The 14314-nt window shown below is 43.4% G+C and overlaps 1 protein-coding gene across 1 annotated transcript in view; it reads right to left on the reverse strand.

Annotated features, from left to right (window-relative positions):
• The window catches only part of DOCK2 (dedicator of cytokinesis 2), a 478101-nt gene that overhangs the window by 132137 nt on the left and 331650 nt on the right, over window positions 1-14314 (reverse strand). The window contains exons 28-29 of the mRNA XM_069970478.1: window positions 10585-10683; window positions 9022-9116 (exon numbers count right to left, since the gene is read on the reverse strand). Of these exons, the coding sequence (XP_069826579.1) occupies window positions 9022-9116; window positions 10585-10683 (194 nt within the window). The remainder of the gene's footprint in view (window positions 1-9021; window positions 9117-10584; window positions 10684-14314) is intronic.

Raw genomic sequence — 14314 nt, forward strand, 5'->3', positions numbered from 1 at the left:
GAGCATATTTATCTTCCAAACAATAAAACAAGTAACACATGGGGTAGGCAAATATGTCTCCTTGACCTAACAGCTCTAACAGTGTCAGCTGTCTGGAACCTAAACTGTAGCTGAGAGATTCACTTTAATTCCAAAAAGTGTGACAACACCTGTGCACAGGATACATGTGGTATGAAAGTGTGTTCACACATCCAGGTCTTTAACTACAGTTATTGAATACATAGCCAGGAACAGATCACAAATGATGGAAACACACAAAGAAAAGACTGAGATGGCTCATTTTTACAAATCCATTCCTGGCTATGTAAGCAGGAATTGAAATAAATAAAAAAAAAATAAAAAAACTTTACGTGTGAACACCGGGTTTTTTTTGTTGTTTTTTTTTTTTATTTCTGTACAAGGGTTTTGTGTACAAGGGAGTAATGAATAAATCTCAATAGATCTAATTATAGTGCTCCCCCCTCCTACTATACTTAGCTGCCCTCCCTCACCTTTACTTACTGAGTATCATGATTCAGTGAAACCAGTGGTGACATGTCAGTGGACTGTGGTCTCTGAACTAGCCATACCACTGGAATGGAATTTCTTAACCCAATCTTAAATAAAGCAGTAAGTATCACTGGATAACAGAGGAAAATATAAGTCCTGTAGTGCAATGAATTTATGGAACCTTTATTTACTATGCATGGACAATTCAATAGCACTTCAGACTATTGCTAATCGATGGTAATGATGTTACATCTGACTTTATGGCACTGTTCAATTTACTGTAGTTATTCACCATTCAGCTGAAAGTATAATGTGAGTTTCTTATAAATAAGACAAAATGGGATGCACTGCACCTGAGCTGGGAACATGCTGTACACACCGGCAAGGAGCACTTGATTTACTTCTCGTGTCACAAGGAATTTAACGAAAGGAGAAACCCTGACAGGACAAACAGTGACAAACAGTACAATGCATTCCTCATAGAAGCAATCCTTTACACACCAGGGAATTTGTTTTCATATCTCATCTGCTTCACTACAATGTGCACCCATCTATGGGAAACAAGCCAAGCTACAAGCCAATACAATGATGGGAATCCACGCAGTAGTTGAGCAATTAAATATCTCACTGCTACCGATGTAAATGACAGAGATAAACAAGCCTGCTCTCAATACAAGTATAAGTTTATTTAAAGTAACAGTGTCTAGACCCACAAAGTTATATCTACTTCTGGTCTGGTCATTTAATAACCAGGGACGTTGTTATTCAAAAAAGAAAATATTTCAATAAATAAAAATAAAATAAAGCTGACACAAAAATGCAGCGGCAACAACGGCTGTAGTTTGTACGAGAACATACGTTGCCTTGCTTTCTATGGGATCCCAGCCGGAGCGTGTACACATAGTATGCGCTCTGGCCGGGATCACTTGCGGCGCGGCAAAGAGCTGACATGTCAGTTTTCTGCAGCCGCTATTCAGTGAATAGCGGGCGCAGAAAGCCCTGTTAGTGCACACTATAAAGCGAGCGGCTGCAGCCGCAAGCTTCATAGTGTGCTGTGAGGAGTTCAGATGTGGGCGCGCTCAGATGCGCAAAAGATCATCTGGCCGGTACTGCCGTACCTGCTGGGATGGTCTTTTCAGAGACCGGCCATTCCGTGACCCGGCTGGTCTATTACGCCATGTGAACATGACCTAAGGCTAAAGGCCCTATTTCACGAAATGATTATCGGCCATTATGGACGATAATCGTCCCGTGGAATAGTAGACAACGATCAGCCGACATTGTTCATGTCGGCCAATCGTAGAAACCGTTTGTCTTTCAACATGTTGAAAGACAAACGACTTGTATAGCAGCAATAAAAGCAACGGCAGCAGATCGCCGCTATATCCTATGGGCTGCCCGGACGATCAGCGATCACCTAGGCAGCCCCCCCGCAGCTTCCCCTGCCCTCCCCGGACTCACCCGCTCACTGCTACTAGGTGGAATAGCGGCATCAGCCAGTGGGGAATGAGGAGCAAACGAGCGCTCATAGTGCGGGCCGTGTAATACGGCCTTAAAGTGACACTGTCACCACCCTTTTTGCATTATGACTGCTCTACACAGGTGTAGAGGTGTAGGGTAAATTTAGCAGTTTTCATACCTTATTTTATATCATACGTCATGGTGCTTGTTCCAGTAAAAAGTGATCTTTCATCATCTGCAAATTGGGATACATGGGCAAGGCTTCATGGCTGAAGCGCCACTTAGCCACACCACCACCACCACTTAGCTCCTCCCCTCTGTGACGTAATCGGTACTTAGGCCCCGCTCCCCCCTCAGCGGCCTTTGGAAGGGCCAGGCTACAGGTCTAGGCTGCGGTTCAGGGAAGAAAAAGAGTGCTGCACCTCACACCTATGGCTGATACTAGTACCTCTCGGCTGCATAAAAAACATCAGAATTCTGTATGTGAATTGATCAAGCCACACTGCCCCATTTACCGCGTGCAGGTATCTGATACACATGGGTCCCTACACTAAGTCCACACTGTGCCAGTCAGCGACCACCACCCCCGCAGGCGTGCACAGTCAGGGAAGGGAGGCCATTGAACTGCCCTGCAACCCCCTTGCCACAGGACCAGACCCAAAAATGCCACACCAAAACCCAGCCAGCACCACTGGCGGAGGAAGCTGCCCCCAAACAGCACAAGTCTGGATAAGGTATTGCACTCACCATAGCTATCAAAGATAGAATGGGACAGTGTAGATAGTGTAGGGACCCATGTGTATCAGATACCTGCACGCGGTACATGGGGCAATGTGGCTTGATCAATTCACATACAGAATGTCATGAATGTGCCTGGGATGAACTCCGTGCGCCCCTCGGCTCGTGCTGCGCGGCTGAGATGGCGCTGATTTCAGTGTTTTGTGTGTCTTGAGCAGTAACCTGAACCTTGTCTGAACACTGCTCTATTTCCTTCTGTGTGTTCAGCCACACCCGCTTTGCCTGAGATACTCCTGGCCACTCCGGAGTTAACTCTGATGCTGGTTAGCTAGTCTGACAGACTGTTCTCCCTGCCAGTCAGGTTGCTCTTGCCCCAGGTGTTCTGAGGAGATTAGGGGTCTGGTCCAATCAGCTCCTGCACTGGACCTCTGGTCTCCTATATAGTGTCTGCCAGCCTGCCTCTCACTGCCGGATATTGAGCTTGTCTCTGCCTGGTTCTGTGTTTGCTATTCTTGCTCTGTTTATTCTGACTCTGCTTTGTATTTCTGACCATTCCTGCTTGCCGCCTGCCCTGACCATATTGCCTGTTTATTGACCTCGCCTTTGGATTGTGATTTTGTACTTTTGCTGCCCGATTGTTGTGACCCGGACTGTCGACCATTCTTTATTGTGTTTTGTCTGTCTGTCTTGTCTTTGTGTCCCACCTAGCCAGTGCAGGGACTGACGCCCAGTTGCTCGCCGCCATCTTAGGGCGGATTGTGGCAAATAGGTAGAGGACAGTGGGCGGGGCTGAGCTTAGGGCTCACTGTGTCTTGTCTTGCTGTCCGGTTCCTGACAGAATATCCGGCCTAATATATATACTGCCCCCTCTGGTGCCATGGCTACTGTGGAAGATCTTGCTACCCGGGTGGAGGGGGTGTCAGGCCTGGTGGTCAAACTGGCAAACCAGATCACCCAGTTAATGGATTCTAACCTGGTTGCTAAGATGGAGGCTTTGTCTTGCCTGGTTGAAGACCTAGCTAAACAGGTTCAAGTTTTGTCCGTCAACCAGAATAATGCTGTGGTAGCGCCCCCAGTGGTGGAAAGGCCTAGAAAACCGGTCATGTTGCTCCCTGATAGATTTTCTGGTGATATGGAAAAGTTTGAGTCCTTTAGGGGTGCTTGCATGTTGTTTTTTCGGATCAATCACTTCCCTTCTGAGCAGGAGAAGGTTGGTATTGTGGTCTCACTACTTCAGGGAGATCCTCAGGCTTGGGCTCTCAAAATTCCCCCTGAGGCGGAGGAATGGAATAGCTTGGAGAAATTCTTTTTGTCCCTGGGTACTATATATGCTCAACCTGATGACAGGGCATTGGCAGAGAATAACCTATTCTCTCTCCGTCAGGGTAAACGACCAGCAGAGGAATACTGTTCCGAGTTTAGAAAATTTAGTGTGGTGACTGCTTGGTGTGAACCAGCTTTGAAGGCTTACTTTAAGCAAGGATTGGCAGAGGCCATTAAGGATGCCTGGGTAGGTCACCCAGATCCTCCAACCCTTAAAGAGACCATGGCCTTGGCCATTAGTATCGACCGCAGACTCCGTGACAGGAAGAGGGCGAAAGCAAACTCTGACCTCTTCAAATCTTCTTCTTTTCCTGCTGAAAAACCTTTCCTCCCTGTTGTCTCAGAGGAGGAACCTATGCAGATGGGAGCATTGATTGTCAGGACCAGACAAGAATTCCGGAGAGACAATGGCCTGTGCTTTTACTGCGGGAACGGTGGTCACTACATCAGCCATTGCCCCATCCGTCCCCAGCGATCAGAACATCATCAGCGTCCAGATGACTACCAGGAAGGTCATCTGGGCGCACAGGTAACAATTGGTGAAATTGGCATAAATTGTTCCTCTGATAATCCTGCCATACCTGTGCCTGATGTAAATGAAAATTGTGGTGATGATAACTCTGTCTGTACCTCATCTGTCTATAACTCAGAGTCCTCTGCTGATGAGTGGGAGACTGATAGCGATATTGCTAGTGATATTCAAACCTGTGTGGTAAGAGGTAATTTTCCGCCTACTTCTGGTTTATTGAGTGAGGGTCCGGTGGCCCCTCATAAAAGGGGGGGTACTGTCATGAATGTGCCTGGGATGAACTCCGTGCGCCCCTCGGCTCGTGCTGCGCGGCTGAGATGGCGCTGATTTCAGTGTTTTGTGTGTCTTGAGCAGTAACCTGAACCTTGTCTGAACACTGCTCTATTTCCTTCTGTGTGTTCAGCCACACCCGCTTTGCCTGAGATACTCCTGGCCACTCCGGAGTTAACTCTGATGCTGGTTAGCTAGTCTGACAGACTGTTCTCCCTGCCAGTCAGGTTGCTCTTGCCCCAGGTGTTCTGAGGAGATTAGGGGTCTGGTCCAATCAGCTCCTGCACTGGACCTCTGGTCTCCTATATAGTGTCTGCCAGCCTGCCTCTCACTGCCGGATATTGAGCTTGTCTCTGCCTGGTTCTGTGTTTGCTATTCTTGCTCTGTTTATTCTGACTCTGCTTTGTATTTCTGACCATTCCTGCTTGCCGCCTGCCCTGACCATATTGCCTGTTTATTGACCTCGCCTTTGGATTGTGATTTTGTACTTTTGCTGCCCGATTGTTGTGACCCGGACTGTCGACCATTCTTTATTGTGTTTTGTCTGTCTGTCTTGTCTTTGTGTCCCACCTAGCCAGTGCAGGGACTGACGCCCAGTTGCTCGCCGCCATCTTAGGGCGGATTGTGGCAAATAGGTAGAGGACAGTGGGCGGGGCTGAGCTTAGGGCTCACTGTGTCTTGTCTTGCTGTCCGGTTCCTGACACAGAATTCAGATGTTTTTTATGCAGCCGAGAGGTACTAGTATCAGCCATAGGTGTGAGGTGCAGCACTCTTTTTCTTCCCTGAACCGTATTTTGTTTCTCTCTTTTCTCCGTGTTTTGCACTCCTCCTGGTGAGACCCACATGACCGCAATTAGCAGGAGACACCTGAGTGCTCATGGTTTTAATCCCTCCTGTCTGTCCCATTCTATCTTTAATAGCTATGGTGAGTGCAATACCTTATCCAGACTTGTGCTGTTTAGGGGCAGCTTCCTCCGCCAGTGGTGCTGGCTGGGTTTTGGTGTCTGGTCCTGTGGCATGGGGGTTGCAGGGCCGTTCCATGGCCTCCCTTCCCTGACTGTGCACGCCTGCGGGGGTGGTGGTCGCTGACTGGCACAGTGTGGACTTAGTGTAGGGACCCATGTGTATCAGATACCTGCACGCGGTACATGGGGTAGTGTGGCTTGATCAATTCACATACAGAATTCTGATGTTTTTTATGCAGCCGAGAGGTACTAGTATCAGCCATAGGTGTGAGGTGCAGCACTCTTTTTCTTCCCTGAACCGTACAGGTCTAGGCCCCACCCCCACTAGATTGGCCTATGCCGTGAAGCCCCACCCAGGTATCCCAATCCGCAGATAAAAGATCACTTTTTACTAGAACAAGCACCATGACATATGTTATAAAATAAGGTATGAAAACTGCAAAATTTACCCTTTACAGCTGTGTAGAGCAGTCATAATGCAAAAAAGGGTGTGACAGTGTCACTTTAAGTTCATACACAGTATTTTTGCTCAGTATTTTGGTCAGTATTTTTCAACCAAAGCAGGAGTTGATTGAAAACACAGAAAGTACAACCTGTAGAAATTGAGTGGATGGTCGCTATTTAAAGCAAAAATGTAATATTGGTCATTAAATGACAAATTTCACTAAATTTTAACAATGTGTGAACATAGCCTTTCTGCGTTTTCAATCCACTCCTGGTTTGGTTGAAAAATACTGACCAAAATAATGAGCAAAAATACTGTGTGTGTGATCATAAAAAAAAACAACAAAAAAATCAACCAAACATAAATTATGCTTTATTAAAACTAAACTGCAAAACTTGCATGTTTTTTTTCTTTGGTGCAGTGATATACAGTACACTGTAGTAGAATGATTTTTATTGGATTCAAAAATGAAGTAGAAGTTAGTAGCTTCCTTCTTCACATCAATACTGAATTATACTTCCTGGTATTAGTATATTAGTGTTATAATATAAGTATTATTGAGTCCACTAAAGCAGAAGGCACTACTGCAGCATCAGAATGAGATGGCATGAAACCTCCCTTTAGTATTTCCATAGGACATATTAAAGCGACTCTGTACCCACAATCTGACCCCCCCCCCAAAACCACTTGTACCTTCGGATAGCTGCTTTTAATCCAAGAACTGTTCTGCGGTCCGTTCAGCAGGGGATGCAGTTATTGTCCTAAAAAAATACTTTTAAACTTGAAGCCCCGTGTCATACAGGAGTATCTGTGTCCTAACTTTGTACAACCTCTCTGTCCATCCTCCTCACCCTCTTCATCATTAGGAATGCTCCAGGCAGATAGCCTCCTATTCCCCACCTGTGTCAGCCTGGCACATGGGCTGGATTTTTAAGGACCTGTGCAATGTTCAGCATGGAAAAAATGTTTCAGTGGCATTTCTAATAATGAAGAGGGTGGGGAGGAGGGATGGAGCGGTGGTGCAAAGTTAGGGCACAGATACTCCCGTCTGGCATGGGGCTTCAAGTTCAAAAGTATTTTTTTAGGATAATAACTGCATCACCTGCCGAACGGACCACAGGACAGATCTTGGATTACAAGCAGCTATCCGAAGGTACAAGTGGTTTGGGGGGGTCAGATTGTAAGTACAGAGTCGCTTTAAGTGTTGTCATGATAGGTTAACCTATTAACCCCTTAACGACATAGGCCGTATATTTACGCCCTGATGCCGTTAAGGACGTTCAGAGCGGGGCCGCGCGGCGACCCCGCTTTGAACCGCGGCGGTCCCGGGTGCAGCTTATAGCCCGGGACCGCCGGTATTAGCGGGCACGGTCCGATCGCCGTGCCCGCTAATACAGTAATCAGATGCAGCTGTCAAACATGACAGCTGCATCCGATTACTGGACGCAGCACTTCCCTGGTGTCTAGTGGAGGAGATCGCTCCTCCGGGATGTTATCCCGGAGGAGCGATCTCCGTTTCTGAAGCCGGCCGGGGACCGCTCCAAGATGGCGCCGTCCCCGGCTCGGCACTCGTTTACTTCCGGCTGCAGCAGCCGGAAGTAAACGAGTGCCTATCTCATGGATCTCTGCAGCATATCTATGCTGCAGAGATCTCAATGAGAGATCAGAGCACTTATACTAGAAGTCCCCCAGGGGGGCTTCTAGTATAAGTGTAAAAGTTAAAAAAAAAATGTTGTTAATAGTAAAAAGCCCCCTCCCCTAATAAAAGTCTGAATCACCCCCCTTTTCCCAGGTTATAAATAAAAGTAAATAAATAAAGAAATAAACAAACATGTTTGCTATCGCCGCGTGCGTAATCGCCCGAACTATTAATTAATCACATTCCTGATCTCGCACGGTAAATGGCGTCAGCGAAAAAAAAAACCAAAGTGCATTTTTGGTCGCATCAAATCCAGAAAAATTGTAATAAAAAGCGATCAAAAAGTCGTATATGCGCAATCAAGGTACCGATAGAAAGATCACATCATGGCGCAAAAAATGACACCTCACACAGCCCCAAAGACCAAAGGATAAAAGCGCTATAAGCCTGGGAACGGAGCGGTTTTAAGTGACGTATATTTGTTGACAATGGTTTGAATTTTTTACAGGCCAACAGATACAATATAAGTTATACATGTTACATATCGTTTTAATCGTAACGACTTGAGGAACATATATAACAAGTCAGTTTTACCCCAGGGCGAATAGCGTAAAAACACATTTGCCCCAAATAAACAAAATGCGTTTTTTTTTTTCAATTTCACCATACATTTATTTTTTTTACTGGATTCACAGTGTACTTTATGCAAAAATTCAGCCTGTCATTGCAAAGTACAATTATTGACGCAAAAAATAAGGGCTCATGTGGGTTTCTAGGTGGAAAAATGCAAGTGCTATGGCCTTTTAAGCACAAGGAGGAAAAAATCGAAATTGGCTCTGTCCTTAAGGGGTTAAGCTGCTTACATGCATTCCTATCTGCACTGATCCAACCAATATTAAAGTCCAAAAGGCTGAAACATTGCTCCAATATATATTATAAATAGTAAAATACTACAACAATAGCATTTACTTCATAAGTTCTGAGAAAATGCTGAAATCAAAAATCATTGGGACCTATGGAACATTTTTATGATAATCAGTAATGATTGTTGCTCAGAATTTTTGAATTAGTATATGAGACATAGACATCCATGAAAACACATGCTTTTTCAGTTTCCTTGTCGTGACTTGTGACATGCTCAATAGTCATAAAATGCTCTTACCTGTTTTGTACCATGCTCATAGTCATCCAGTCTGAGGGATAAACATTCTTTCCTATAAGATCTTTAAACATTATAAATGTCTCCATTAAAAAGTCCTAAAAAAAGATACAACAACATATGTTTAATTTGAATTACAAATGGTTATCTAATGAGCAGCCAAGCCAGAATGCTGTTAATAGAAGACAGGAAGAATAGTTGAGGAAGATCAATTGTGACATGCCTAGTTTAGTATATACTTCTAGTGTAATTGTAAATCTCTTTTTTAGAACACTGCAATATACTGTATTATGTTTTTCCTCTCATCTGTCCAATCAGTGTTGACAGTGCGAGTATGTGTAGGGACAAACCCCTTTTACATCGGTAATTGACACCCAGCTGTCATTTTAGGGGTAACATACTGCCTATGCAGTAGGCACAGCAGCATAGGGAGATGCAAGGGGTGGAAGGGCTCTCTCTGATACAGTGTGACTAGGAGGCAGAAGCAAGGGTGCCTTGACAGGATCACCTAGACGGCACCCAATACCAATGAGGTGTAACCCATTCACACAATGGCTAGGGCTTAGCAGACTCAAGTTTTTGTTTGAGCCTGTAGCAGTGGGTGCCGTACAACTGGGAGTGGTGCATTGTTTGGACCACATATCTAGTAAAGTTAAATCATTTCCCATATTACTGACATCTCCAGGAATATCAACTCTATTGTAAACTTTTGTGTCATCAGCAAACAGACAAACCTTACCTACCAAACCTTCTCCTATGTTACTTACAAACATATTAAAAAAAGAACAGCACACAGTCTCTGCTGAGAATATACACCATTAACAACAACCCTCTGATATCCATCCTTCAGCCAACCTCAAATTCACCGAACTATCCAGGGATTTAGTCCAATTTTTATTAACTTCCCTATGCAATCTTAGTGGGGAACTGTATCAAAGACTTTCCTGAAGTCCAGATTGGCGATATCCACAGCACCACCTTCATCCAGCACTTTTGTAACATAATCAAAGAAATCAATGACCTTAGTCTGACATGATCAGCCTGCAGTAAAGCCATGCTGGTTTGGATCCATCAAAATATTACATTTTTAGTTGATCCATTATCTTCTTTTTAGAAGAGTTTCCTTTATTTTTTCTACTTCAGATGTTAAGCTAACTGGCCTGTAGTTACTGGGATCTTCTCTACCCTTCTTGTGGATGGGTATAACATTGGTCATTCTCCAATCATTAAGAGCATCTCCTGTTAGGAGTTGTTAAGTGCATGGGTGCCATAGTGTATGTGCAGCGTGCAGGTTGAGTATGTGCAGAATGTGTGGCATACAGTGTTAAAGTGGGCTAGTGTAGCTTTTTTAAATTAATATGATAGATGCAGGGAGATGGGAAAGCGTAAGGGCCGTTTTACACAGGCCGATGGGAGACAGCAAACAAGCGGCAATTGGCAAGAATGGCACATATCTGCAAAGCCTTTACATGGCTCCAATAATCTTGCGCCCATACAAGTGCACTGTTTTCGACCACACATGCCCTAAGCATAACAATAATAGAGATAAAGTCATGCAGAACTTACCACCAAGTCTGTACTTGACTGAAAAGTGCCAATGTAGTGAGTATAATGCTGGTCATCCATTTGCTGAAGAATTGCCGTCATACATGCCACAAAATGACTCTGAAAATATTCAATAAGGATAAATACTGAGTATACATTTTTATAATAGGTTTGGAAAGTGTTTCATTATAGAACAAAATATATTTATTATGAAGAAAATCAAAATGTCATGAACAAACAAAAAACACAAAAACTCAGCTGAATAATTTTCATAAAACAAATTTATTTGACATGAATCGCATTTCCTACAAACCTGAATGATTATCTGATAACCCAAACTGACAGCAATCATCAGAGCGGCGGTCAGGCCAGGACATGTGTCTGTATTATGGATGCAAAAATTCACATGTAATACGCTCATGTAAATCCGGCCTTAGAATGGAGCTAATCTCCATAGAGTAGCAAGATTGGGAAAATACTCCAAGGATATGGCAAAAGAACACAAAACAGTCCAGAATTACATCCAAATGATACACTCCCACAGTACAAGGATCTGGCAATTCATAGGAAGGTGGCAATGCAGGAATTACTGCTATTATTGTCTCACAACAATTTCTTTGCCACCAGTCACTTAAGACATTCTTCTATGGATAGTTAAAACACAAGGAGAACTTAAAAGGTTTCTTCCAAAAATAGAGCCTCAACTGTCTTCAGGTTATGTGTGGTAATACACCTCTGCTTGACTCATTTCAATGAAACTGAGATGTCATACCACACATAAACTGAGGACAAGAAGGGCGCTGTTTATGGAAAAAAAACTGTGTTTTTCTAATTCTATATAAGCCTTTAACACAGGTCTGGCAGGAGCTAATACAAGTGGCAGTGCCAACACCAACTAATAACACTGTTTTACTATTAAAAACTGATAGCAGTCCTCTGACTAGAGGCTTTTAAGCATAAATGATCCACAAAAAGTGCCCATCTGTGATACAGAAAGTCTATAGGAATCTCATATCCTTAAAGGGCAATTATAGGAAGGTTGTATTAACAGATCTGCTATTCAGCAGGGACTGATCATGGCAGGGAGAGAGAGATGGGAATCTGAAAGATATAACAGTAAGTAAATCACCAGTGACGTTCTTTGAGAAGTAGGATACTGAGTCCATATTTAGGAACAAATTGGTTAGAAAGGGCAATTCCTTGTGGGAATTACAAGTGTGGACAGTGCTGATGCCAAAAGGCGGCGTCAGTACAACCATAGTCATTTATTCCATCTTGGCACAGAAAGGGCTTGTTTCTGAACACATATATATATATATATATATATATATATATATATATATATATATATTGGGGTTTGGAAGGGGTCGGCTATTCATGAAAAAACTTATTAGCATTAACCCCTTAAGGTCAAAGCCAATTTTCGTTTTTGCACTTTTGCTTTTTCGGCTTTATGTTTAAAAGGCCATAGCACTTGCATTTTTTCCCCTAGAGACCCATATGAGCCCTTATTTTTTGCAAAACCAATTGTACTTTGCAATGACAGGCATTATTTTTCCATAACATATGCTGCGAAACCGGGAAAAAAAAAATTTGCGCTGTCAAATTAAAAAAAAAAGCAATTTGTTTTGATTTCTGGGAGTTTTGCATTTACGCTGTTCGCCCTATGGTAAAACTGACTTGTTATGCATGTTCCTCAAGTTGTTACGATTACAACAATATGTAACATGTATAACTTTTATATTATCTGATGGCTTGTAAAAATTCAAACCATTGTTAACAAATAGAGATGAGTTAACCTGGAGCATGCTCGAGTCGATCCGAACCCGAACTTTCGGCATTTGATTAGTGGTGGCTGCTGAAGTTGGATAAAGCCCTAAGGCTATGTGGAAAACATGGATATAGTCATTGGCTGTATCCATGTTTTCCAGACAACCTTAGAGCTTTATCCAAGTTCAGCAGCCCCAGCTAATCAAATACCGAACGTTCGGGTTCGGATCGACTCGAACCCGAACCCGATTTGCTCATCTCTATTAACAAATATATGTTCCTTAAAATCGCTCTATTCCCAGGCTTATAACGCTTTTATCCTTTGGTCTATGGGGCTGTGTGAGGTGTCATTTTTTGCGCCATGATTTGTACTTTCTATCGGTACCTTGATTGCGCATATACGACTTTTTGATAGCTTTTTATTAATTTTTTTCTGGATTTGATGCGAAATGCGAAATGCGCAGTTTTGCACTTTGGAATTTTTTTGCGCTGACGCCGTTTACCGTGCGAGATCAGGAATGTGATAAATTAATAGTTCTGGCAATCACGCGCACGGCCATACTAAATATGTTTATTTATTTATTTGTTTATTTATTTACATTTATAAAATGGGAAAAGGGGGGTGATTTGGACTTTTATTAGGGGAGGGGATTTTTTTGTTAATAAAAAAACATTTTTACTTTTATTTTTACATTAACTAGAAGTCCCCCTGGGGGACTTGTATATACACAGCACTGATCTCTCATAGAGATCAATGCTGTGTATATACACAGCAAAGATCGATCAGATTGGCTGCAGGCCATAGCAATCTATTGCCGAGTCAAGATCAGCGTCATTGCGACGGTGAGTCCCGTGCCGGGCAGAAGAATAGATTTCCCCCTCGTGATCGCATCGCGGGGGGGGGGGGATATCCGTCCCACTAGACACCAGGGATGTGCGAGCAAAGCCTCTAAATGCAGCTGTCAGGTTTGACAGCTGCATTTAGAGGCTTAATTAGCCGGCGCAGCAACGGGACCCGCGCCGGCTAATAGAGGCCCTCCCCGGCTGCACATATCAGCCGGGAGCGGCGCCGTTCAGAGCGGGGTCCCTGCGGGACCCCCCTCTGAACACCCCCAGTGGCACCATGATGTACCAGATATGTCATGGGTCGCTAAGGGGTTAAGTTAGAAACGTAGAAGATTGTTGACAGAAAAAGACCACTGGGTCCATCTAGTCTGCCCTTTTAGTATTTCCTTTCTTATTATCTTAGGATAGATATATGTTTATCCCAGGCAGGTTTAAATTTTGTTTTTGTAGATTAACCAACCACCTCAGCTGGAAGTTTGTTCCAAGCATCTACTACTTTTTCAGTAAAGTAATATTTTCTCACGTTGCTTCTGATCTTTCCCCCAACTAACCTCTCACGGTGTCCACTTGTTCTTGAGTTAAACTTTTTTCTAAAAACCCTTTCCTTTCTTATTTAACCTTATTTAGTCCTTTAACATACTTAAATGTTTCAATCATGTCCCCCCTTTCCCTACTTTCCTCCAGACTATACAGATTCAAATCCTTAAGTCTTTCCTGATATGTTTTATTCCTGACTACCTCTACCACTTTTGTGGCTGGCCGTATAGTTTTGACTAAAGATACTTTTGGTCTGTGCAGCTGGTTATTAGTACCAGGCACCCGTGCGGTTCAGTGACCTGGGTCCCTTGGGCCACGCTATCATCTAATCATACAGTGTCTGCAACCTCCTTCCATCAGTTCCCATGGTCCCAAATTTATGCCTCAATAAATATTTAAAGTAACTGATATTGAATAGTCCCAAGATTGTGAATTTTATTTTTGGGACAGTTAAACTAAAATTTTGCCTGTTTTATTTTTTGGGATTTTAGGAAAAAGTGTTTTGCCCACAAGAAATACCGCTAAAAGAATACTGTTTCTTTTCTTCTGTAGTTTTTCTGTGTGACTAGAATGTTGCTTGTGTCTACAGGTAGAGGGG

The sequence above is a fragment of the Dendropsophus ebraccatus genome, chromosome 1 (assembly GCF_027789765.1).
Source record: "Dendropsophus ebraccatus isolate aDenEbr1 chromosome 1, aDenEbr1.pat, whole genome shotgun sequence".
NCBI lineage: Eukaryota > Metazoa > Chordata > Amphibia > Anura > Hylidae > Dendropsophus > Dendropsophus ebraccatus.